Raw genomic sequence first — 26,026 nt, 5'->3', positions numbered from 1 at the left:
AAATATATATATTTTTACGGTTATTTTCCCTCCAGTAACCGATAATTGTTTTTTTCTAGAAGGAAAACAAACGTGGGACAACTCTACTCTCTCCTTTTCTTGTCGTTCCTGCAAAGACAAGCAGTGGTTACGACAGGGAAATGTTCGTAAGTTCGTTCGTGTATCTCATCCCAGGGCACTACGTAGGCCATCTCGCTCCTGGCCCTCCTTCCGCCTCTTTATGGCTGAATATTGTGCTGCCACCAGGCCAGAGCATCCAAGAGGTCCTGCTCCTCTCTCCCGTACGCTCGTTCCTCTGGGCACTCAGTTTTGATGACAGGATGGTCCACGCCTCGCGGAGTGGAGGTGACTGAGATGGTATCCGTCTTGGTAGGGTAGGAGGCCAGGGCGGGGGAGCTGCTGCTGTCGGAGTCACTTGGAGATGGTCTGAAGAAGGTGCCGGATACACTGTCGTATCTGAGAAGGAAAGAGACATTCATGATCTTAGCTATTCTAAAGTGAACCGCATCTATAAAGAAATATGCCAAATGCGCGTGTGCAGATGCTAAAGCTTGTGAGGTGAAACCAGGATTCCGTGGGTGTGAATGGTATGTGTGTTTAGCCCATATCACTGGTATGCTATTTATAGTTGGCTGTTTTTCGTTTTCATTTCCCTTTTATTGAGGACCCTACCTGACTCCATCCGTAGGTCAAAGGAATGTCAAGATGAAGATGATGCTCATGATGAATTATGCGAAAGTGACACCTTTGTGTGCAGTACTAATTGAAACCATTAATTATTAATGGTTTCACTACGATGACGTCCTTCTTATTACATCCTTGTATTTCCAAACGATTTTACTCAGCCTCGGAATCCCATTCCATTCCTAGGCTGAGTAAAAGAGCCTGGTGGTTGAAAGACGTAAATGAGAAGGACAGACTCGTGCCCCGCTTGTAGAATAGGCTCACACAACAAAACCCACGTTGTGTATCACTGCTCATCATATGCCACACTGAGGCACAGACACATCATCTGGGAAGGGAGAGAATGGGACGACTCCACGGGGGCAGTTGTTTACCTGTGATAGATAGGTTTCCAGGGCCACGCATGGCTGGGTTTGAGCAACAACAACAATAGCAATAAAAACTCATCTTGAGAGAGACTTTGAACTATGAAGTTAGATGATGCTTTCATTTCCCCCCTTCCTAATAATCGCCTCCCCAGAGCTGAGTAAAATCGTGTGGTGGCTCAATGAACGATGTTACCGATTGGGTTAAATCGATAAGGAAACACTGATGCACATTATGAAACAAACAAGATCATAACTAGTTACTTCTGGAATGTCTTTGTTTCTCAATGCTGCTATACTTTGAAGGTAACAAGACAATTTTCATATGGACTCCCAGTAGAAAGGATCCCTGTCGGCTTGATATAAAGTGTTCTATACAGCTGCATCCAGTAAATCAACTCACTGCCCTTGAATCATTTCACACATAACCCAAATCTAGTAACATGATTCGATGGAAAATGTGAGAGCCGGCATCAGCTTTAAGAATTCGATGAATGACTAGGGTGTTGTGTAAAGAGAATGGTTCCATTGTTTTAGAAAAAGGGTTAACAGATTATCGATATATAAATACATCTGTTTTTCAGACGTTTTAGCAGTAATATTGCTTAATGATGCAGCCTGCTTTACCAAAGAAATCTGAGATAGTAAGTCATATCTTGAACTAACCAGGGAAAATTCAGCGGCTATGAGGAAAACATTACATCACTTTGCATATGTAAATGATGCTTTGTGATTATCAAACTTATACGGCATTGATACCCATCTTAAAATACAATAAACAATCCACTTGGTATTCTTGCTAAAAAGGTTAAGACAAGCAGTCATCAGACAGGGATCTCTGAGAGCTAGTTTAATGGACATTAACTATGTCGCTGTTTGTGCAAATGAGAAGAGATGTGATGGATCAGGAAACTTGGATGCAGTTAAGATGTTGTTTGCATAGATTAAGATTATGAATTCAGTCTATCTATTACCTGACTCCGTATTCCGTGAGGGGTAGCCTCGGCTATAGAACCTCCTCACATTTTTGTCCCTACTTGGAAAAAAATCCTCCTCCCATGGAACACTTTCATCTCTTGCATATCCTTGCACCTTATCTCTCTGTCTTGTTCTCTGTTTTCCTCTCATACTTCTAACCATAACTCTAACACACTCACCTAGTCAATCTCACACCCTGCTGGTCAGTTTCTCACCCTTTATTAGCTCCACGTGGCAGAAACGCCTCAGTGACTATTTTGCTCTTCACACATCGGCCTTTGCACCACATTCGCCACGAATCCTGGCATTTGTCCATCTGCCCCTCTGTATCACACTTACAGGTATATATGAAGCACATTGTTTCAACACTTCTCACTCTTTATTTTCTCTATGTCCCTCAAGCATCATCCACATTTCGCTATTAGCTTAGTATACTGAAGAGGAGTAAAAAGAATATAAAGTTAGGGCCAAATTCCAGACATTTGGTTTTGACACCGTGAATGGCTCGGTTGCTGAGAGGTTGTATTGCTATCTGTTCTAAGTGAGGGTTAGAGGGAAGAGTGAGAATGAGGAGGAGTGTCAGGTGGGAAGCTGTGAATAAGGAGGAGAGTTGGGAAAGAATGAGGAAGGGAAGGAGAGTTTGAGAGGAGCGAGGATGGGAGATACTAGTCAAGAAGAGAGAGAGAGATGATGAACGAGGTTAGCCAAAAGAAAGAAGTAAGACGAGGAGGAGGAGGGTTAAGGAGAACTTGAAGAGAAGAAGGACAGTGATGAGAAATAGTGAAAATGAGAGTAATGTGACGATGATGAGGAAGGGTAGACAAGAGAACGTGTAAAGATGAATAAGGAAAAGTCAGGAGGAAGATGATGGAAGAGGGAAGAGTACAAGGCAGAGAATAACAACACTGGGCTAATGTACAGTAACACCAAGATCCAGCGACACAGCTAGTTGGGTGGCCTACTACGGAAGCCTTAGATAAGAGGTAGAAGGGAGGCCGGAGATATGGAGGGGGAGGGTAAAACAGGGGTAGGGAGGGTAAAACATGGGTAGGGAGGGGAGAAGGGGAGGATAAAACAGAGGTTGGGGGGGAGACGGAGAGGGTAAAACATGGATAGGAGACAGGGGGAGGGTAAAACACTGGTAGAGAGGGAGTAGGGAGAGGGTAAAACAGGGTTAGGGAGGGAAGAGGGGGAAGGTGAAACAGGGGTAGGGAGGGGAGAGGAGGAGGGTGAAACAGGGGTAGGGAAGGGAGAGGGGGAGAGTAAAACAGGGGTAGGGAAGGGAGAGGGGGAGAGCAGAACAGGGAAGAGGGGGAGGGTGAAACAGGGGTAGGGAGGGGAGTGGGGGAGAGTAAAACAGGGGTAGGGAGGGTAGTGGGGGAGGGTAAAACAGGGGTATGGAGAGGAGAGGAGGGGTAAAACAGTGGTAAGGATGGGAAAGGGGGAGGATAAAACAAGGGTAGGGAGGGGAGAGGTAGTACAAATTAGAGGGCACAGGGTGAGGGACGGGGAAAGGTGTTAGAGAGGAAAACTAGGGAAAGGGAAAGAGTGGTTTTAGCTGGAGGGTTGGGTTAATAATGGCTAGATGATTGGGACAGGAGAGGGAGAGAGGGGGCATGAGGTAAATAGAAGGGAGTAGGGAAGGGAAAAGGGAGGTAATAATTAACAGGACAGGGGCTGCCGACGGAGGGGGGGATGAGGGTAAATAAAATGGATTAAAAGTTGTCAGTCATCTTTCACTGTTACTTTAGGGGAGCTAGGAGGAAGACTGGAGGGAGGATGAGAAGGAAAGATGAAGATACAGATATGTAGGGATGGAGAGGAAGGATAGTCATTACGAATACTGGGGGCGAGAAAAAGAGCTAAAAGGAGGGTTGGGGATCAAGTGGTTTGATGAGTGAGGCTATGGAGAGATGTATAGGTCGATGATAAGGAAAGTTAAAAGGAGTAGGGAGAGTCCAGATGAGGGTGATTATTATGTTGAAAGCTAAAAGGGTGTATATATGGAGGATTATTTAAGAGGAAAGGTGAAGTTTAGAAGGGGAATAAAGTGGAACAGTGAGGATGATGAGATGGGTTAGGGGTAAAAGTGAGGATGTGAAGAGAGATTTAGGAGGAAAGGTGAGAATAAATGAGAAAACCTAGAAAGAAAAGTGAGGATGTAGGTTGAGTGCAGGTTCTCATGTCGCATTCATCACATGCGGGACAAAACATATCCTCTGGGTATATACTTAACTGTGTTTACATTACTTTTACCACTGAGGTAAAATTTAGGTGCCTTGTCATATTGCCATTTCTCTGCTGTAAGAACATAAACAAGCCATTCTAACGTGTGCACCGTTTGGAAAGCAGCGTGAAGTGAATAATCATAACTGTGTACCAATTCTGGAGTATTGCATGATAATATTGGACTGTAAGCAACACTGGGAATCTTACTAACTTTCTGCACCACGGCTAGCGCATAACGCACTAAACTGTTAAAAGCGAACAATCCAAACAAAGGATCTGATCTAGAGAGTAAAAGATGTATAAGTTAACCATAATGGGTTTAGATATTTTTGCTTGTAATAAACGATGCGTTCAACAAGCGATGACCTTATCAATATTTTTTGTAGCATCTTTGTGTGTGCAGTGTAATATTTTGTAACATTTTTGGGTGAGCAGTAGCCAATAATATTTTGTTGTAGCATCTTTGGGTGTTCAGCATAATTAGCAGCCTCACCTGAGAGAGGTGGGTGACTGGAAAGTGTCGCTGGCCATGGGGAGTTTGAGGATATGCGGCTCTATGGTGTGTGGAGGCTGGAGGAACACCTGGGCCTGGTGTTGGTGCAGCTGCTGGTGGTGGAGTGGGTCGGATGGGGGTTGGGTAGGGGGGTGAGTGTCCAGCAGCAGCTGCAGGCCCCGGATGTAGTCCACGGCGCACCGCAAAGTCTCCACCTTGCTCATCTTCTTCTTCCGGGCTGCCTGGGGGACGTGTTGCCGTAGGATGGCGAACCCCTGCGACACCTGGGTAGCGGAGAGGGCACAGGTGAGCTCTGGGGTACGATTTTATGCAGGTTTGGAGAGATTTTTAACCTGGAGGGGTTAGACCTTACAGGGCACAGGTGAGGTCTCAGGTATGATTTTATTTACGAGTATCTGTGTAGCAATACTAGAAAAAGTAACTATTTTTTGCAGTCCTAGAAAGAAAATACCGCAGAACTATTATTTGGAAATAAAATGACAAGGAAGACATGAACAATTGACGATAATGTACGAATTTTAGAGTAAGAGAAAATCACTGACGCTCAATAGCAGAAGAATTAGAAATTTACCCCCTTACACCCCAAAATGAACGCCGTTGCCCAGGAACTGAACTGAGCTCAACTCAGTTCAGCTGAGGAAACTTTTCAACCTGGAGTGAGATATAACGTTCATTAGCTGCTTTAATATAAAAGGCCTTTCCTAAGTTGAATAAAAAATCTAGATGTAGCAAAAAGAAACTGAAACAGCACCTCATTGTACTGAAGTCATATAGTCAGGTTAGAAGTGTGTGTGTGTCAGATTTAAAGGGTAAGCTGTGTGGTCAGGTTCAGCTTTAGGTTACAATGCAGGTTTAGCAGAGGAGTCTGTGGTTAGATATCGTTTCAGGTTGTATTGTGTTAGAGGCCTTCTGTCCAATGACGTGTTACTTTGTTTCATTTTACATTTGTTAGACGGTTTTCTTCAATTTAAAGCACATCTCCGGTAGCAGAAGGGTTAATGAAGACTCTACTAAGCTCTTCCATTTCGAAAATTCTCTGTAGAGCGAAATGAAATCATCTGGTGGTTGCAGTAACAGTACATGAAATCGCCATCGGTGTGCAGTGGTATAAAATGGTAGTCGAAGCTCGGACGTAATGTGGTCAGGTATAATTTCGACTGTGTGGAAATGTTCAGGATGTTGGTTGTGTAAGAATCCTGACTCAGACATGCAGTTCACATTCAGCTTCATTAAATGTTGGTTGTTTAATCAGCTTCGAGACTTGGTTGTGTTCCCGAGCCCAAGTGTACATTAATCTTTCAGGTGTTCTAGATCAGTCTTCATGTAATGTAACGTATGTCATTTCTTTTTTTTTTTTTAGTTCTTGCTCAAATACTGTCTGCTGTAGAATAATACTTCGTAAACTGAACATCGGTTAGGTAAAGCTATACTCCGTTTTTTTTTTTTTTTTATCTAGGCGAAGAAGCACTTGACAGGTTGATGATGATTGGCTGAATGCAACATATCCAAAAAATATTTACTATTCCAAACTTCCCCCCCAAATATTTGTTGTCAGTTAATAATGCTAAATTATGCAGTAATGTTGCATTCAGTCAATACTCACCAATCTGTAAAGTGCATCTTCGCCTCGATAAAAAAAAAAAACTGAGTATTGGTTGTGACTAAGTTTAGGCTTTGGGATAAACTAGAGTTAATGGTTTTATTATTAGTTCTCATATCATATTAATAAGTCTGTGCAGTACGTCGTCATCATAATCATCACCACCTCCAACGTCGTGCTCCCTCTCGCGGAGCCCCAGACAAAGGATAGTAATAACAACTGCTTCCAGGTTACTTTATCTCTGCATACCTCTGTCACTTTAACATTCTTCTTTCTCGCATTTCTGTCTCACCAACATACCGCTCTAATCTCATCTTCTATACGACCTAAAGTGTGCCTCTCCCAGCATTACCTTCCATCTCACCTTCCTAGGTATTGTCTGTATGCAGGAACTCTTTTCACAGTATCGTCTTCTATGGACTGCAGGACCAGCTACCCATTAGGCATAGTGCGGTATCATGGTAGGATGCCAGTATCGTTCACCAGCTTGTCTAACAAAGTACATCCCTTAATGAGTACTGAGTAATAGGTACTAAGAGACAACCAGATTGTATGACATAATTTTTCATACGAACTGATTTCTTGAATACCTTTGTGGTGAGACAGACACACAGACAGACAAACACAGACAGCTAGACACAGACAGACACACACAGACAGAAACAGGCAGACACAGACAGCTATCCAGACAGAGATGCTTCAGAGAACGTGGCAAATGGAAAATGAGATAGCAGCGGACACGATTTGCAGAAAAAATGGACTCTCACAATACGGCAGACGAAGAGGTAGGAACGGTACACACGAAACAGGCACGACAGAGAGAAAAATACGGAGAACACCACAAGGAAAGATAGTATGGTAAAAAGGAGAGAGAGAGAGAGAGAGAGAGAGAGAGAGAGAGAGAGAGAGATGCAATATACAGTGAGTCAATAGAGACGGCACATAAGAGAGCAATGGTGCAGCGATATTAGGCTATGCAAGAGAAAGAAAAAACCTAAGTACGAAAGAGGACTGGAAAAAGAGAGAAAAATGACAGGGGCATATAGAAAGACAGATTGATATCACCAAGAACAAAGAGAGAGTCAAGATTACAAACAGAAACCGAGACAGAGACAGGGGCAGAGAGAGAAATACAGACTGGAAGAGAGTGAGGAATGCAGAGGGAGAGAGAGCGAGAGCGTGGGGTAGCGTGGTCCACTGCCTTCCGGTTTCTTTATCTGGAACAGCCTTGACCTTCTGGTTGACTCGTGGTAGCGGTGGAGGGAAGAGTAGAGAGAATGGAGAAAGGAAAGAGGAGAGGATGGAAAGAGGAAAACGAATAATGGAGCTTGAGTGGAGCAAGGAGGAAGAATGGTGGAGCTGGAGAGGAAGGAGAAGGCAGAGGAGAGAGTAAGGCAGATGTGCGTCAGAGGTGGAGAGGAGTTACGAGCGGGTGGGGAGAGACAGCGGCGGAAGTGGAGCGGAAAAAAATGGTCGGGTGCTTGAAGGTGGAGCTAGAGAAGAGAGTACAAAAAGAAGACATAGTGAAAATAGACTGGAGACAGAGGAAATGTGAGGGTGAGGCTGGAGCAAAGAAGGAACAGAGAGGACTGAGTGATGAGGAGATTGAAGAAACTGATATGTGAGTGGGGCTGGGGAACAGAGTTAAAAGAAAGGACAAAGTGAGGAGAAGAGAGTGGAATAGAGAGATATGCGAAGTTGATGTTGGAGAAAAGAGCGAACGGAAAGGATAAAGCGAAGAGAGTGAGCAGAGAGGAATGAGAGAAGTGGAAAGGGTAAAGAGGATCGGCTGGTGAGAATGAATGACAAGTGAGTGGTGTAGGTGTGGATCTGGAGAGGAGAGAACGAAGAGGAGGGAGAGAAATCAGTGAAATGGTGGAATGGGGAAAGTGGAGAGAGAGGGGGATGTGAGAGCTAGGCTAGAACCGAGAGTGATGAGGGCTGTCCGAATGAAAAGAGAATGAATGAGAAAAGTGAGAAAGGAGCAGAACGAGATGACGGGGGAATACCTTAAGAGGGGTTTTGGAGATCGAAGGAGTATTAGAGGGAAGACTAGACACAAAAGATAATGAAAAGTAAAATGAATAGTTAGGAGGGAGGACAGCCAAGAGTAATAGTGCAGATGGGGATATTTTGAAGAAATGAGAGTAAGAAGGAGCTAGTTAGAAGAACCTGACAGAATACGGAGAGATAGTTAGGAGGGAGATATGGATGAGAAATGGTTTTTTATACATGTCTGTTGTTGCTGAGTAATCCCAGTGTCTGGGCAAGTAGACCCATCAACCGCAGGTAAGCAACCTCCCCTGTAGGGCCGTCTCATACAGACACCGATGTTCCTTTCCGGTAGGCAGCGCCTCGCCACAGCTAGTGGAGAATGTGGAGGTTTGGCTACCGGATGAACGTTACATTTGCGTCTCTCCACCCAGTTAATTGGGGCACCATAACAGACTTCACATCACCTCGTCGTTTGGTTATATACTTATCACAGCATTTTAACTGGTTTTCTGGGTTACCAGAGGCGATTGGTCTTGTCTCTCAGAGTACAGTCACCTGAAGTGGAAAGAATAATAATAATAAATGACAGGAAAGATGAGAGAAATATGAAGAGAGGAGGGCAGCCACAGATGAAGGAAGAGATAGGCAGCGCAACATGAAGTGAGTGGATGATGGTGGCCAACACTTACCATCATTTACAGTACAGTTGATGCATAAAGACTGATGATATAGAAGAATAGGAGGATTGAAAGAGTGAAAACAAGGAGGGAAATTTGTATAGAAGGATGCATGAAAGCAAGCAGGACTGAAGATGAGGAGGGATATTTAACACCCACATACCTGTGTCTCACTGTCAGCTGAACAAAATCGCCTGGCATTAACTTGTTTAGAATCCTAGAATATTCGTGACCATTGATGGGACAATGGTGATATTAAAACTCAAAAGCTTATGTGACAATCTCGGATTAAAAAAAAAAAAAATCATCTGGCGGTAGCCGAAATAGAACACTGGAGTTGTTCCAGCAATGAATAGGTTAATTTCCTCAATATGGTGTCGTGCTCTATCGATATAGTTAGTACTGCTATATCAGTATGAGATAACTGGGCTTTTTGAAAACTTGTTGTAGTGAAGGAGTTCAGTGAAGGCTATAAATCAACTATTGAAGTTCGATAAATTTCTTCAGAGCAGAATAAAGTTGTCCTAAAATGGCGAATGTATAAAGAAAAAAAAGTCATTATGCCGGAGCAGTCAAAAAAACAGGGTAGTAAGAAAGGTAGGGAGATGGGGAGTGGGGACACTTACAGTAGAGAATAAAAGACGAAGGATGGTAAGGTGAAGAAGAAAATTAAATAAAAGAGAGAGAGAGAGAGAGAGAGAGAGAGAGAGAGAGAGAGAGAGAGTTTATGATTGAGATAAAGATAAGAAAATTACATAATGCAGGGTTGGTAAAGGTAAATATGTACAACAATGAATATAATTCACACACACACACACACACACACACACACACACACACACACACACACACACACACACACACACACACACACACACACACACACACACACACACACACACACACACACACACACACACACACACACACACACACACACACACACACACACACACACACACACACACACACATGTACAGACAGTCAGACAGGCAGTTGGACAGTTAGGAGCGTGTGAGTAGTTAGCATGTGAATGTATGTATGTATGCTTGTATGTATGTGTGCTGTAGCTGCAATATACTTGCCTACTTCACTACTTCAGATAATATTAGGAAATTATTCAATACGACAAGTTCAGTTTGAATTATCTGTTACAAGTGTTACCATACATATATACATTTTTAATTAAAGTTGACGTGTTTATCACTGTATCTGACAAATACCACGGAACATTTACTTTACGAAAACCAGCAACCTTGCACATGAATATTATAACGATAGTAAATTTCAATACTTATACTTTCACAGATTTCACCAATATTAGTTTTCTGAATGCAGCAATTTCTTATCGTTTAAATGTCAGTGTCAGTGGTTAATTATAGGAAGTGATTGTTCAAAATGCTGTTCCCAAGAAAGGAAGATAATTATTGTATTTCAAAACAAGGCACTTAATAAGAGGATACGTGTAGAACCAGATACTTCTCTCCTTTAATTGGGGGACTGATAAAAATAACAAGCTCGTGCTTACGTATCTGAAACAATAATCATCATTCATTCGAAGTATTTCTGCCCTAGTTTAACTTTACCCAAGAAATCTAAAACTGCGAACTACACTGGAATCATCGACTAGATAGATACGTTTGAGGTTTTTCCAGTAGTGGGAGTCAATTAACAGAATGTGACAGACGAGCAGCCGTGAGCCATTCTGATTAACCTTCTAACATTAGTCTCGCGTGTAAGTCACTAACTGAACATACATGAGGTTGAGGATCAGAGGACATGAGACAGTCCGTGATTAATGCTTTTAGTTGCACACACACACACACACACACACACACACACACACACACACACACACACACACACACACACACACACACACACACACACACACACACACACACACACACACACACACACACACACACACACACACACACACACACACACACACACACACACACACACACACACACACACACACACACACACACACACACACACACACACACACACACACACACACACACACACACACACACACACACACACACACACACACACACACACACACACACACACACACACACACACACACACACACACACACACACACACACACACACACACACACACACACACACACACACACACACACACACACACACACACACACACACACACACACACACACACACACACACACAAATGAATGAACTTTCCATAATTTAAGTGATATACACAAATATTTGAAGCTTTTTCATGCAGTTCATATTTGTGCTACATTCATTCAATGGTATACGAATATTAGATACTAATAATTGTAACATGGTTTATTATTCACAGTACTGTCTCCATATTGCGTGAGAGCGACGTGAAGAATTAGGTGCATATCAATTAATCTTTTGACTTCCAAAGCAGATCTGAATTCGGCAAGTGAGGTAGGTAGATCCATAGAAAATTCAGTTCGTTTTCCTCTGTGATTAGAGCTGCGCTTATTATGTTTAACCCCAGAGTAACCCTTTGAACCGCAATATATCCCATTGTCTCTAGTGTGACTCATGAACTCAGTTTTTTCCTACACTCTTCAAGTCTTGCAAATAATACTTTCAGTCAGTTGACCTTTGGCACCCCTAGACGATGTTGTTCTGCATAGAGTAGATTATTTTACAAAGCTGTAAATGAAAGCTATTTCACCATCTATTCTCCCCAGTTTAAAAAGACTCCTAAGCTGAATATGTGCACCTGGGTATAACATGAATAAAATATAAAGCAGGACCTCATAGGAAAGGGATCAAGAGTATATGTTCATGATGGAAGATGGGCTGTCATAGAGATGGATTATAATAAAGCAGATAGATACTTTGCTAGGTGTATTGCTCAATTGTTAAAATTCTCGACCGAATAAAATTGCATATGTTATGTAAAATATTAACGTTCTTCTGATTAGGCAACAGATAATGGTGACAGTAGTCTCTGGTTCTTACGATTTACTCACAGCTGAATAAAATCAGCTGGCATTAACTGTAACCAAATATTAAAGCTGTGATTGTCATACAATTTCAATAAAAATGCCACCCGTGATTATGTACTTGATACATATAAACTGTCCAGCTTGCAAGAAACGAAAACATTCTCTACATCACTCTCTGTAGATTATACTGTTTTGAATCATGGTGGCCTAAATGATCATCGTCACACCACATAAAGGCACATGGTACCATGCTTGTATACTCACTCACTACAAACAGAAGCTTTCCTATGGTACCCTATTTGCTTCAGCTACGGCCTCATATTGCCGACTGGGACGGTTTTAACTCCTTGAAGTTATATGATGCCTGTTTACGATATTCTTACCACTATCTGACGATATCATTATACTTTGGGCAGACAACTCGTGGTGAAACGGCACAAACGCAGTCTTATTCAAGCTCTCTCTTATGATGATGGCGCTTGGTATTTATTATTTTTAGTACCAGATTATTTCATTCTACTGGTAGACGAGGAGCCCTGAACTAGTCATACAACCGTTTTATATTATTCTTGTTACAGCAAGACCATTATATTCTGTTAAGTGAGAAATCTCATAGTGAAGGGAATAAATAGGATAGTCGTCTTTATATTCTTCATACTGCACACAGGTAAATTATTCTTCTAATGCAATTAAAATCCCCAGTTTCGGGATACTCGGTGGGTTTTAACTTGCATGCTGCACTGCACATAACTGTGAATACAACCCAATTTCATTTTCTCTGGAAACAGTAACTTTTTTGCAGGTTTCCTGTCTTTTCTTCTTTTCCCATTACATAAAATAATAGTTGTATGTATGTCTCTGTATATTTCTTTTTCTTCATGGCATAAAAAAATCATGGCACAACGCTGTATAACTTCTACCGATAAAAGAAAGTTCCAATATTACCCGACTTTTGCTTTAGTTTCCTGGCCAGATTGCTGACTCTCGCGTTGTTAAAACACTCTCAGCGGTGCTTCACTTGTTTGCATAGCGGTGGTGTCAGCGCGGTCAGCCGGAGTAAGACAACAGAGAGAAGGATTTGGTTCTGGGAGCTTAATTTAGGAGGCCAGTATCAAGAAAATAAAAGGTGCAGTTGAAGTTAACAATGTTTTTAATAGTCTGGTGTTTTGAGCTAATGAACCAATATTATACCTCTCCAAGTGCTTTGATTATTAATGATTAGATTAACAAGATTTCACTAAGTTCTCTCACAGCTTCCAGACGGAGTGAACAGGTTAATGTTTTTAGCTGTACATTTATTCTGCTGAAGAAGTTATCTAAAGCTCCCTACAGATTCATTTAAATTTTCTCTTGCCTCTCATTAACCACAGAAATTAATCACGTGCGTCAGATTATACAAAACATATTAAAATCCTTGCGCTAAAAATAAAATGAAATATAAAAAAATCACATATATTGAGCCCTACATAGGTCAATGACCTGTTAATTGCGTCTTTAAAGCGTTGCCGTCTATCACATAAATTCGCAACACTTGGTTCGAACAACAGATCACCCACCGTGAAATACTGGACAATGATGATTTTTTTTCATGACCTACAATTACCATTCAGGATTCGTGCCAGTGTTTTAAATAGCCGCTTCTAAGAATTAACGAGGAAAACTTCAGCACTAAAATGTTGATGCTGACTGCACTGGAGCTCAATGTAGCCCTCAATGGACTTGGGAGGTTGCGTGCCAAGCATTAAGTAGAGCATTTTGGTTCTACTTGACCCCAGGTGAAGGAGGGGTGGGTGAAGGACGAGTATATGTGTCCGTGTGAGGGGAGGTTGGGAAGACTGAGGGGGGTATAAAAACACTGTACCATGAGATTATTGCAATGACTAAACCAGTTTCTGTCTACCATCAGTTTCACTTCCCTCTCCTTAATAACCTTCGCGAGTATAACAATGACAGAGAGAGAGAGAGAACCAGAGCTACAGCGCGTGTGAGTTCGAGCGCGCACGCGCGCCGGTGCCTCTGTGTGTGTGTGTGTGTGTGTGTGTGTGTGTGTGTGTGTGTGTGTGTGATATCTATTAACGTTTTCATCAAACGAATAATCTCTTTGCCACATGCACCACATACTGTATCAGTAACAGAAAATGGGCGATATCCTTCACTGGAAATTTAGTATCATAAAGTCCATGGTAGGTTTGCCGCTTTACAATAGTTTAGATAATCATGTCAGTAGCAGACCTTCGCTGGATACCCACAAGCATATCAAGGGAAGTTTGTTATATTATGTTGATTAATATTTGGCCGTAGCAGCGAATAGCCAATACTTCTCAGTGGATAATCAGTAGCATCTTATCCAGGGTAACTTTGCAACTTTACGCCAGTCAAGGTGTATGACTACTGATGTGGAGAGATTAGTATAAATATCTACAAAACTGTAGCAATTATTCGAGGATGGCTCTGGTTTTATTTTCTTGCCATACTGAAAATGTTTATTTTTGGATGTCCCAAGAAAAAGTGAACCAGACTTGACGATGTTTTTACTGAGCTTGAGTTAAAAGTATTATATCAACGTGGGTTCAATACTCATCCTTTACGGAGCTGTAATTATTTACTAATGGCTTTTTGCGCGACGTTAAACAAGAAATTAGGAAAAAATGTAACATACTAAATCAAAACTCTAGAGCTGATTAGAGCGAATATTGCATTCTGGGACCTGATGTTTGCAATAATAGTAACATTCCAATCTATTTTTAGAGGCGTTTTATGCTGGAAGATAAACGAGGAGAGAGTGGACTCTACAATATGGGGAGGTTTGAATACTGGAGTAGGTTACAGAGGCGATAAAGTGGTCGCTAACCCATAGCTGGCTTTTTCTGAGCATTATAATACAACCATTCCTTTGATTTAAGCCCTGATAGACTACATTCGATTGAAGCAAGATTGAACTTACAGAGAGTGGAAGAAGGGTGAGATAGGTAATTAGTGTGAAAAAATAGTGTAAAACTCGAAAAATGCAGGAAAGGTAGTACCGGTAAGGAATAAGAAAATATGTGTGAGGAATTCAGTCGCTAAACTGGAAACAAATGGATTTCAAACATTTGGCCTGTGATGGATCTTTCAAATCATTTACAACCTTGGATGTGAATTTAAGTGTGTGTGTCGGGGGGGTGGGGGGTCAGGCAATCTAGAACCCGTTCCCACCCTCATCCCCGTACCTACTGAACTGGTGCATCTTATTGTTCCTGCCATAGCAGATATCAATCACTAGAATATGATATTTTCTTTACCTCAGCCTAACCTCTTATTTCATCCTGATGTGTTGGAAAGGACAAGGAAAAGAAGGCTCATGAAATCTTTCCATGAATCTTGTTCCTCTTCTCTTGGCAAATTTTAATTACGATGTGTTAATTATCATACGTATTACCTAATTCTCAGCTACGATCCCTTACCCCACTCTGACCTGGTGCAAATGTCAGCATTATTCACCAGGATGCTAAATATCCAGTTAATTGGTGTGTCACTTAAACTTCTCACATGGTGGTATCGAGGCAGCAATCAACTGGCAAATAGCAGGAGTTAATATCAGTGATGAAAGAGCACATTTTTTCTCACTGTACGTTGGAATATTTACTACTAATAAATACAGCTAATGCAGGGTACAGAGAATGAGCTCCAGATCAAATTTAGATTCACAACATTTTTAAACTCTTGGGCCGGAGGACGCAATTCTTTAGTTCTCTTCTATAGACGATATTTAACGTAGGAGGAACTTTTTATAATAAAGGAGTTTAATAACCTAAATTTACCACTGCCTACTAGGGATATATCACAAGCTGAATAGAATCGCCAGGAGTAGAATACAAAAGAAAGATGGCATCATGCTGGAGGCATTATCCATGGCCGTTGGGGACTGGCCATGTGGCTGCATTTCTTTCGCTCTTATCAGCTGAGATGAACATCACGTCTAATTGGTCTTTCCTGCTGATGGTGTAGGCCCGGAAGAAACTTTAGTGCATTGTGGTATTGCAGTATTGAGATCAGCAGGGAGAGTGGTTTGATCTGGGGAAGAAGGGGAGAGAGAGAACAGTATAGTAGTAAGCACAAGTATAGTCGAAAAGGAAGGACGATGGATAGTAATGTGTGTGCAGAGAAACGGTAGAAAACAAAGACAGGAAATAGTGAGTGTGTAGATGTAAAGCTGAAGAAAAAAAAAAAAGGTCATGGTGAATCCATAGAAGTAAAGCAGAAAAGAAAGGGGAGAGTTACATAATGAGTGACCAGTAGTGAGGTGGAAAAGGAATTAGTTAGGACAATAATAACCATGTATACGGAAGGCAGAAAAGGAATGGATAAGAACAAGGGAAAATGAAGAAGTCAATCAGGAAAGAAAGGACGAAGGGCAATACTGAGTGTACAGATATAGGGTAGAACAAGAAAGAGGAGGGACAATAATGTGCGTACAGAAATAAGGTAAACAAGACAAAAGTGAGACCAATGATTAGTGAGGAGAAGAATGGGGAAGAGTATGTGTGCTGGGGAACAGAAGTGAAGGAAAATGCCAGAAAGAAAGATAAAAGAGTAGGGAGACAGAAACAAAGGGAATCGAAGTAAGGAAGAATGAGGATGAAGGAGGGCTGAAATGAGAGAGAGAGAGAGAGAGAGAGAGAGAGAGAGAGAGAGAGAGAGAGAGAGAGAGAGAGAGAATATCAACTCAACCCAACTCCTCATCCAACAGAACCAACTTTCCAAAAGCCGAACTCTGTCTCTGTAATCCAGGCTGCTAAGCTAGAAATCGATAAATCAATAAGCCACCATGCTGACCTTGTGAGCTGCGGTTTGGAGGTACTGGTGGTGCGTGAGGGTGTGGTGAGCGAGGTGGTGGGGGAGGTGAAGTTATCAAGAGGAACATGCAGGTAGACAGACTGGTATACGAGTGTGTATGAGGGATGAAGTTGTGTGGATTTTGTTAAGGTCTATCTTTGTGTGTGTGTGTGTGTGTGTGTGTGTGTGTGTGTGTGTGTGTGTGTGTGTGTGTGTGTGTGTGTGTGTGTGTGACAGACAGGCAAACAGACAGACAGACAGAGAGATCAGTGGTAATAGATGAGAGAGAGAGAGAGAGAGAGAGAGAGAGAGAGAGAGAGAGAGAGAGAGAGAGAGAGAGAGAGACAGTTACTAAGATCTGTAATTTATTACGTTCTAAAACACACCGTTTTTCAGTCTTCTTCTCTTAAGTGTGGCGATCGATAAAGCGATTTTGAGAGGTTGAAATAATAAAGTCAGTCAGAATATTAAAAATGTTTAAAGATTCAATTGATTTAATTTTTTCTGGTAAGAGACAACTTACGATATGACTCATTTATTTTCTTTTTCCTCCCAGACACCCGTGTTCTTATTCAGCAAAAAAAGCCATTGTTTAATAAAATAGTCGAGCAATAGCTGTTTTAATATTAGAGGAAAAGCGAGATACAAGTCTTTTTGCCAAGTAAAGGATGTTTTGCCCTGTTCATTTAGTGCATAGTATATCTTTTTATAGTCTCATCAGTAAAGACCTAACACTATCGTCCCAACTGTTTAGAATCAGTATAGCGTACAATGATTGGCTAAGAAGCGTAGTTATCAAGTGGTTATAAAGTATACTGAGGATATATATATGAAGAATAAAGAACAAATGGAATAGAATCTGTGTAGAGGACAACACTTTTATTCTTATGACAGACAGGAACTGGAGAAAGGTATCACTTGTTAATGGCATGTTAGTTAATTCTGGTAATAGCTTATTTTAAAAAGAAAAAGGAAAAATTCTCTCTCTCTCTCTCTCTCTCTCTCTCTCTCTCTCAACAGGGGCTATTTTGCATTACTCAATACGTAAACAATTCTTGTATGAAATATCTACTTCTGACTGCAATATCTAAAAGATGTTAATCATCACTGTTACTGATCCCGTTATATAGCACGATATTCCTACTGCAGGGGAGGCGGTGGCTCAAACGGTAGAGAGGTGGCCTGCGGTCCTACCGGATCCAGGTTCAAGTCCCTAGCATGTATTCAATATGGATGGTGGGTGTTAGCGCCGAAGTGGTGACATGTGGAGGTGTATGGTATGTAGGAGGACTACTGGGCTTTGGGACCAGGCTGTGAAGCCTATGCCCAGAGTCGAGCACATAAAACAAAACAAAAAATACAGATGATCCGAATTTGCACAGTGAGTTAATGTTTTCCGGGAAAAGAAATGTTAATACCCTTCTTCTTACTGTAATAGTTAAAATTTATTTTAAAAATCACTAGCTTAGAGAAGACATTGACGAATATTATCTCAACTTCTCACTACAAGAGGGGTGTTGGGGATGGAAGCCTTCATGTGGTGGCATCGATATAACTAGGTGGCTCAACTGTCATACAAATGCCCATAATGACTTGCCTATTCCACGAAAGGAGGATGGTAGAATGCACAAGAAGGGAAGCTATACCTACAATCCACCGAGTTCACGTTTCGGATGAACCTGAATGCCACACCAGCATCATAAGGTCTCCCTAATCTTGGCAGAATGACTCTTGTCCTCTCAACGCCACCCATGTAAAAAGGTTCAACCTTTTCTGATATGTTTTTGCCTTTATATTCCCCTATCTATGCCTCATACCGAAGATAAGAATGAGTCTGGGCTTCTAAACCTCTCAAATTTAGTGACACCTATTTCTTCAGTTCATTCTTGTTACCTCCAAACGACTGTAGTCAATTTAGGAATGCATCTCGTATAGAATGTGTTGATGAAGTCTATAGGAAGGTCTTGATAAGCAGTCCTAGAAGCTTTACTCAATGTCCAAGTAAACTTATTCAGACTTCAGGTAACTCTATCCAGCGTCTTATCAGGCTCGTTCAGCGTCCTGGTACGTTTATTCAGTATATTAGCGGTCATATTCAACACTATAGTAAATTTAATCCAGGGTTCAGTAAGTTCATTCAGCGTCAAAGTTAATTAAAGTTTTTGGTAAGTTTAGTCAATGTCCTAATGAGAAATTCAACTTTAACTTATCGTCCTAGTAAGCATATTCGAAATCTAGATACGCTAATCGAGTAAGCTTATTCGACCCTATCTTTTTATCAGCGTTCTAGTAAACTTATTTAACATCCTACAAACTAATTCGACGACCTTTCCTTTATTAGCATTATAGGCAGCTTATTTAACATCTTAGTAAGCTTATTCTACGTCCTAGTAACTTATTCAACGTCCTAGTAAGTTTACACAGCGTCCTGGTAAGCCTTTTCAACGTTTTAATAACCTTATTCGAAGGTCTAGTAAGCTCATTCGACCTCGTAGTAAGGTTATTCGACGTCCCAGTCAGCTTATTCGACGTCCTAATAGCTTATTCGACGTCCTAGTAAGCTTAATGGAAGTCCAAGTTTATTGAAAGACCAAGTAAGCTTACTGGACGTCTAAGTAAGTTTATTATTCGTCCTAGTAAGCTTATTCAACATCCTAGTATGCTTATTCAACGTCCTAGTACGCTTATGCAACGTCTAATACGCTTAGTCGACGTTTAATCGGCGTCTTAGTGAGCTAACTGTATGCATAGCTTATTTGACGCCCTAGTAAGCTTGTTCGACGTCCTAGTAAGCTTGTTCGACGTTCTAGCAAGCTCGTTCGTCGTCCTAGTAAGCTTGTTCGACGTCCTAGTAAGCTTATTCGACGTCCTCCACTTATTTATCGATCGGTGGTACGGTAGACACAAAGCAAGAGAAACTGATGCGAGGACAGAGCGGGCGAGAGAGGAAGGCAGGTGGGAGTGTTGATGCGATCGATATCAGATACTAGAGGGAGTGAGAGGAGGGAGGGTGGGATACAGAGAAGAGTGAGGGTGAGAGATGGGGAGGGAGACGGAGAGAAAGAGGGAAAATTTGAGGGAAGTGGAGAGAGAGGGATGCTGGAAGTGGGAGACACTATGACGGAGAGAGAGAGAGAGAGAGAGAGAGAGAGAGAGAGAGAGAACTGGTGTCTTGTGACGGCTGCCGCATCATGGATCGTCAGTGGGTAGGGAAGTGTCTGGTGAGGATGCAGGTACAAGAGGTGAAATAACATCAGCATTTTTTCCCTTTCAGTACGGCGACCTCTTTCATGGCCTCATTCCTTTTGACTAAGAGATTTTATAATGAAGGGACCGCTTGCGCCGAAATGGCTGAACTGGATGCTTTCATACCCCATGAGTCCAAAGGGTCCGCTGTAGTTGAGCAGTCATCTGGAGCTGGGAAGAAAGAATCAGGAAACAGAGAACGTATTAAAACAGATGCTGAGGCAGTAGATATGGTGTCTTTATCTGACACTTATTATGAAACCCATAGCAGTTCAGGTTATTTGACTCCTTTGTCTCGGTTCTGAATGTGCTCTGTTACGTGTAATGCAAGATTGGCATATGCTATGCTGATAGTTAGTTGGCCAAGGGTCGTCAGATATTGGAGTCTTAAGCAACTCCGCTCAAGTATAAATCCCGTACTACGATGACGTGTTTTTCAGCAAAAAACAAAACAATACCGTAATAATAATAAAATAAATTTAAAAAGTCTTGTTATCTCCAGGTCCTTTTCTTCAGATCGTACGAAGCTTTTCTCAAGGTAGATGTTTGATATAACCATCGTTAACCCCTTCATCGGTAGGATGCCCGCCTGAGTGTAAATGTTTAGCAGCAGCAAAAACAGAATAAAAATTATGTCCTCAAGAGGAAATGTTCAAGGTCTGGTGAACATATTTCAGAAAAGACGAAAATCATTCGAGGTAGGATCTACTTGAAATGTGGTTATTTGTACTTCACATGTTTTAATTATTCTTCTGAGAAAATTGGGAAGATTTTTATTTCAGTGGCTGTATATAGCCGGCCACAGGAATTAATTTATAGATTACCCATTTACCTTCCAGAGGTCGTTTGTTACTGGTCAGATGCGAGCTACAATCTGTATTATATTAGAACAATATCAAAGCCGGCTGCAACAACTGAAAGTTTGTGTTTGCATTTTGTTCTTGTATGCAACGAAAATCAGTTCTTGTTTAACGACCATAGTAGTTTTAGGGTAAAATAGTTTACGTTGAGTACTACATTACAGTTGTATTGTATATTTACATCATTAAAATATTGCTAAATAGTGCCTGGCATTTAAGAGAAATCCCTAACTATGGCAGCCAAACGATCAGAAGGCATTCCAGTATGTTTGGTAGTATTGCAGTTATTATGCTTTGTGTCAACCAGAGAAACTTTTAATTATTTAGTTTACAATTAATGAAGTACATACGACATATATTAATTTTTATATAAATGTTTTGTTATCCGAGTATTGAAGGCTAAATTATAAGTGATATATAAGTAACTAGTCAATTCACATTTATTGTAGGTAAGATGCCTGTGCTATGATAGTAAGATTTAAAAAGCTGGAGAGGGAAGGTAAACAAAAACAAGGATGGAGAGGTATGCATGTTAAGCTGTAAGATTAACCCACCTGTTTGACTCTGTTCCTCTCCCTGGCATTCCTCCGAGACACGGGCACGCGAAAGTCTGCATCAGAGTAATTTATTCTCCTCTTGCATTTCGCTGGAGAGATGGAGAGGCAGGAGGATGAAGGGGAAGGGGAGGTAGGGACGATGGACGAAGAAAGACCCGCGGACGAGACGACTGTGGGAGTTCTGAGTACGGTGGTGAACGATGATGATGATGATGATGACGGGCAGGTGGTCAGAGGGTTCTTTGTGCCAGGGGAAGGTCGAATTGGCAAGAGGGGTTTTAGTGGCGATTTGGTTCCCAGACTTGAGGATTTGGGGCTGTATGATGACTGGTTTTTGACACTGGTTCTTCCCGGTGATCCTTTCGTGTTGATACTCCCGGTGGTTTTTGTGATGATGCTTGAGATGGCTTTGTTTGTGACGTTATGTTTGCTGATGACTAAAGGCGTGTTCCTGTTCTTATTCTGGATGTTCGGGGCATTGGATGGCTTGAGCACCTCGGGTTTGTGTGGGCTCTGAATTTCCACTTTGACGGATCTCTGCATGACAACCACTTCTTGAGACATAATTTTGGTTTAGACGTCACCACCACTTAAATATTTCTTTACTATCACTGGTCCACCCCCCACTGTCCCGGTATTCACATGATTCCCTTGGTAATCCTCGTGGTAACCAATCCCTCGCACGAATGAACTTTCCCAACTGTTTTTGCGATTAACGGTTTAACGTTCCTCACTTCAAATTTGCCGCTGGCTTTCCCGATTCCTGGCGCGCCGTGGTATATCCCTTCCGACCGTAGCGGTAACGGAATGCGTCTGCGCGTGCCGTGGCTGAAAGACCTACGCGCGTGCATTAGCGCCACCCACCCTTCCCAGACTCCCAATCAGCTCCCCTCCCGCCAAATATTAGACCAATGAGAGGGGGCAGAGTAGCCTTGAGCCCCGCCCGAGCACACGTGCGGCTCGTGCCGTGGGCAGCTCGTCCGGTGCGGCACGTGCCAGTAAACAACGATGGGCTTTGTTATTGTGGTCGCCTGGACGATAGTTTTCTCTCATCAGCCCTCTGAACCACACCATCCTCAACCAGTGGCTATTTCTATCTGTCAGTACAGAACTGAGTCAGTAGCTCAAGGGAGACCAAGTACAAACACAACTAACAGAGGAGGGAGTGTGGGGGAGCGTGAAGCAGCTGCCAGTTTGAATGGGTATAATCCTACAGAGTTGCCAACAGCACATTATCAATTTTTCGAAGTTGTCGTGTCTAACAAACTCACTGTAAAATTGTCAACAAACATCTATCCATATACCTAGTCCTGGAAGTGCAGAAATCACACTATGCTGTCATTTCTGTCCCCGAAGCTCCACAATTTACGAAAACAACAATGTTCGGCATCCAAAGAGTTTCTGCAGGGGACACAATAGACTTTCACTGACAGCCTTAACATGCCATAAAAACTGTAGCTATAACTCACTGGATTAGTATAAGTTGAACTAAATCCCATATGGTCCTGGTGCAGCAAATGTTAAACGGAAAATGTACAGTGGTTCTGAGAATTCCCTCGCCTGTACATGCATCTGAATATTTACCCTGTTACATAATTTGTTGTAGCGGTTACACTCTTTTCACCCTAACTGAGCTCAGATTTTCGCCCTATTGCTGTTTATGCCACGTAGCTCATGGCAGAAAAATACAGTACTATGGCTCAGCACCCTTTCCATAGAACGTCGTCAAAGCCTACTGTTAAGCTACTGTCATAGTTCATCATTCAGGCTGGAGATATTAAAATTTTGGGCCAAGATAAAGTAAAGCGAGCATAGTGGGCTTACCCCCAAAAAAATTAGAAAAAAAAAGAAAATCTTTACTATTAATTATGTGAACTCAGAAAACTAATAAGTGATAATTTTAATTGTATGCCACTAGAATGTTACATAATTTACAGTAGCAATGGACTGGATGAAAAGTCTAATCTCCCTCTTCCTAATGAAACTGAGTGAGTGATAATTATGACGACTCTACAGTGATGACGACTGGTACTTCCCTCCCCATCGATCTGTCCTTTCCGTTGGTTCGTGTTTACACTCGCGAGGTCTCTCTGTCGGTATGACTGGTCGGGAACTGCTTACAGTATTTCTCATACCGTTTCTGTTTTTTGTTTTTCTTTTCTAAAAAGAGTTAGTCTCTTTTATACATATGAAATTTCACTGCACTGAATATTAGCTGAATTTCTGAATATCAGTAAACTCTAGAGCAACACTGCCATATACAAGCCTTACTAAAAAATAAAAAAATTAATAAGAATTCGCTTCTACACAAAAAGTTGCATTGATGCAAGATATCGGTGAAACTCTCTGGGGAGTTCGCTAGGAAAGTCATACAAAGTAACTTTTACTATTTTCAACACTATGCTTTACGGAACACCTATAATCTACACCATATATGAAGAATGAGAAAATTAACGTGCTACAGTTAAAACACGCGCTTTGTGCAGCATACAGTAACACAGAATCATAACACTCTAGTCTACAGTGAGCTCCTTAGATCTGTAGCTGCTACGCAAAATAAACGAAATTACCGAGATGATAATCGGAATGCCTCGTGGATGCTGTCTTCATAATTCTACTGCTTCTTTGGATTAACTTTATTTTTTTTCCTTCATAAGTATAAAGATAATTTATCCTCAGTAGTTGATATTAAGTGCACGATAATAATGATGATGAACCTAATAATTTTCCTAATAATGATAATGATGAACTTAAAATTTCTGATAAAAATGATGATAGTAGTAGTAGTAGTAGTAGTACTGGATTATTATTATTATTATTATTATTATTATTATTATTATTATTATTATTATTATTATTACTATTATTATTTACTATTATTATTATTATTGTTCTACTACTACTACTACTACTACTACTACTAGTGCTGCTACTGCTGCTGCTGCTGCCACTACCAGTGCTACTACTGCAACTACTCGTAATATTATTACTGCAGTAAATAATATCGCATTCATCAGCACCATTTATTTCATATCCTTTATTACTCCTACTAAAACCATTACTAGAGTCGAGCCTGGTGCATAGCGTAACACTGAACGATAACGAAAGTCCTAAGTGTATGGAACCCTTAGGAACCATCTGTTGAGCCTAATGGGTGAATGGGGTGGAATGGGGAGGGGGTGAGTGGGGTGGGGAGGGAGGGGGAGGGGTGACGCGGGATGAGCGGGGGGGAGATGGAATGGGGCGGGGTGAAGAGGGGATGGGGAGGGGAGGGATGCCGCCGAGTGTTTTTCTTTCTCTTTTATCAATGGTGCTTATATCGATCGAGGGATTGAGCTGTCGGGGCCTGTCTGCGCTGGGTATGCTTGAGTTTGATGGATGCTCTCTCGTGTCCAGCCCATAGCTAGTTACTTTGTTCTCCTTTGACGTCTCTATAATAGTCCAGGCGATTAGCTTTATCACGGCTCCATGGGTCCTTTCTCTTCAGAATAAATTATTTGGAATGTCTGCTTCTATAATTTCAACATTTTATAACAGATTCACAGGCAGTTACTGTGCTCCCGTTTGACGTCTTTATAACAGTTCAGGTATTTAGCTTTACCATAGTTTCATAGACCTTCGCTCTTCAACATACGCAATGTAGAATGCTTTAGAAATTACACTGCTTATGACAACAAATCAAAATGGTGATAGGTTGTAAATATGCACGTTATAAATATAGTATACTATTAGTGGCAATAAACAGCCCCTTCATTCATGCGTAATTCTGTGTCGCTAGTTTCTATCATCCTTTGTATTTTTTTTTTCTTAGTTAACCGTTTTAGCGGATGACGTCTTTATTGGGTTAATTTTTGCGAACTCCGGACGATTTATGTTTTCTTCTGGAAGAGAAAATTTCAAATTGATGTGGTAAACATTAGCTTTCGTTAAACTTTCACTACTAGCATGCTCTCCTAAGCTGAGTAATGTTCCTGACCGTGGTAAAGGTGAAATACAAAAGGCGTCCTCCGGCTGAAGAGGTGAATCAAACCATAGTAAAGGAGAGAGAGAGAGAGAGAGAGAGAGATCCAGGCTTTTGTGTAATGTTCTTGAGACTGGCTGATACCCTCCCTTGTCGACCCATGGCTTTGTTCTTATTTATCATCTCCACAGCAGCTTACGAGATTACTTTTGTCTCGGTTCCATGGGCCGCTTTCCTTCTACAGAGGTTACGCGAAATGTCTGCTTTTGATATTTGCCAGTTACTGATAGCAGACATATTTAGTGAAAATAAAGATGAGTGACGGCAAAAATTCCATACTTTCCCACTTAATTCTGTTCCACTGTTTTTAATTCTGAAGTAGCTTCTCCGTTTGTGTGTGTGTGTGTGTGTGTGTGTGTGTGTGTGTGTGTGTGTGTGTGTGTGTGTGTGTGTGTGTGTGTGTGTGTGTACTCTTTGCTTCACCTTGGGATCTGGAAATGTTAACCTTCACATTACAATAGATGTCTTCTAGGCTGAATTAAATCTCCTTGAGGGTACCTTGTTGAAGAGA

General features: G+C 41.5%; 1 protein-coding gene across 1 annotated transcript; it reads right to left on the bottom strand.

Annotated features, from left to right (window-relative positions):
- Positions 1 to 218: 218 nt before the first annotated feature.
- Positions 219 to 22,058, bottom strand: LOC145408257 (uncharacterized). The gene is made up of 3 exons (XM_080279025.1): positions 21,492 to 22,058; positions 4,750 to 5,033; positions 219 to 456 (listed from the first exon to the last, which is right to left on the bottom strand). Exons 1-3 carry the CDS (start codon positions 22,056 to 22,058, stop codon positions 219 to 221), a joined length of 1,089 nt encoding a protein of 362 aa, XP_080135151.1.
- Positions 22,059 to 26,026: the final 3,968 nt, after the last annotated feature.

Source organism: Coenobita brevimanus, chromosome 76 (assembly GCF_032717465.1).
Source record: "Coenobita brevimanus isolate Jiangsu-jjx chromosome 76, ASM3271746v2, whole genome shotgun sequence".
Taxonomy (NCBI): Eukaryota; Metazoa; Arthropoda; class Malacostraca; order Decapoda; family Coenobitidae; genus Coenobita; species Coenobita brevimanus.
This window is presented reverse-complemented; position numbering and strand designations above follow the sequence as displayed.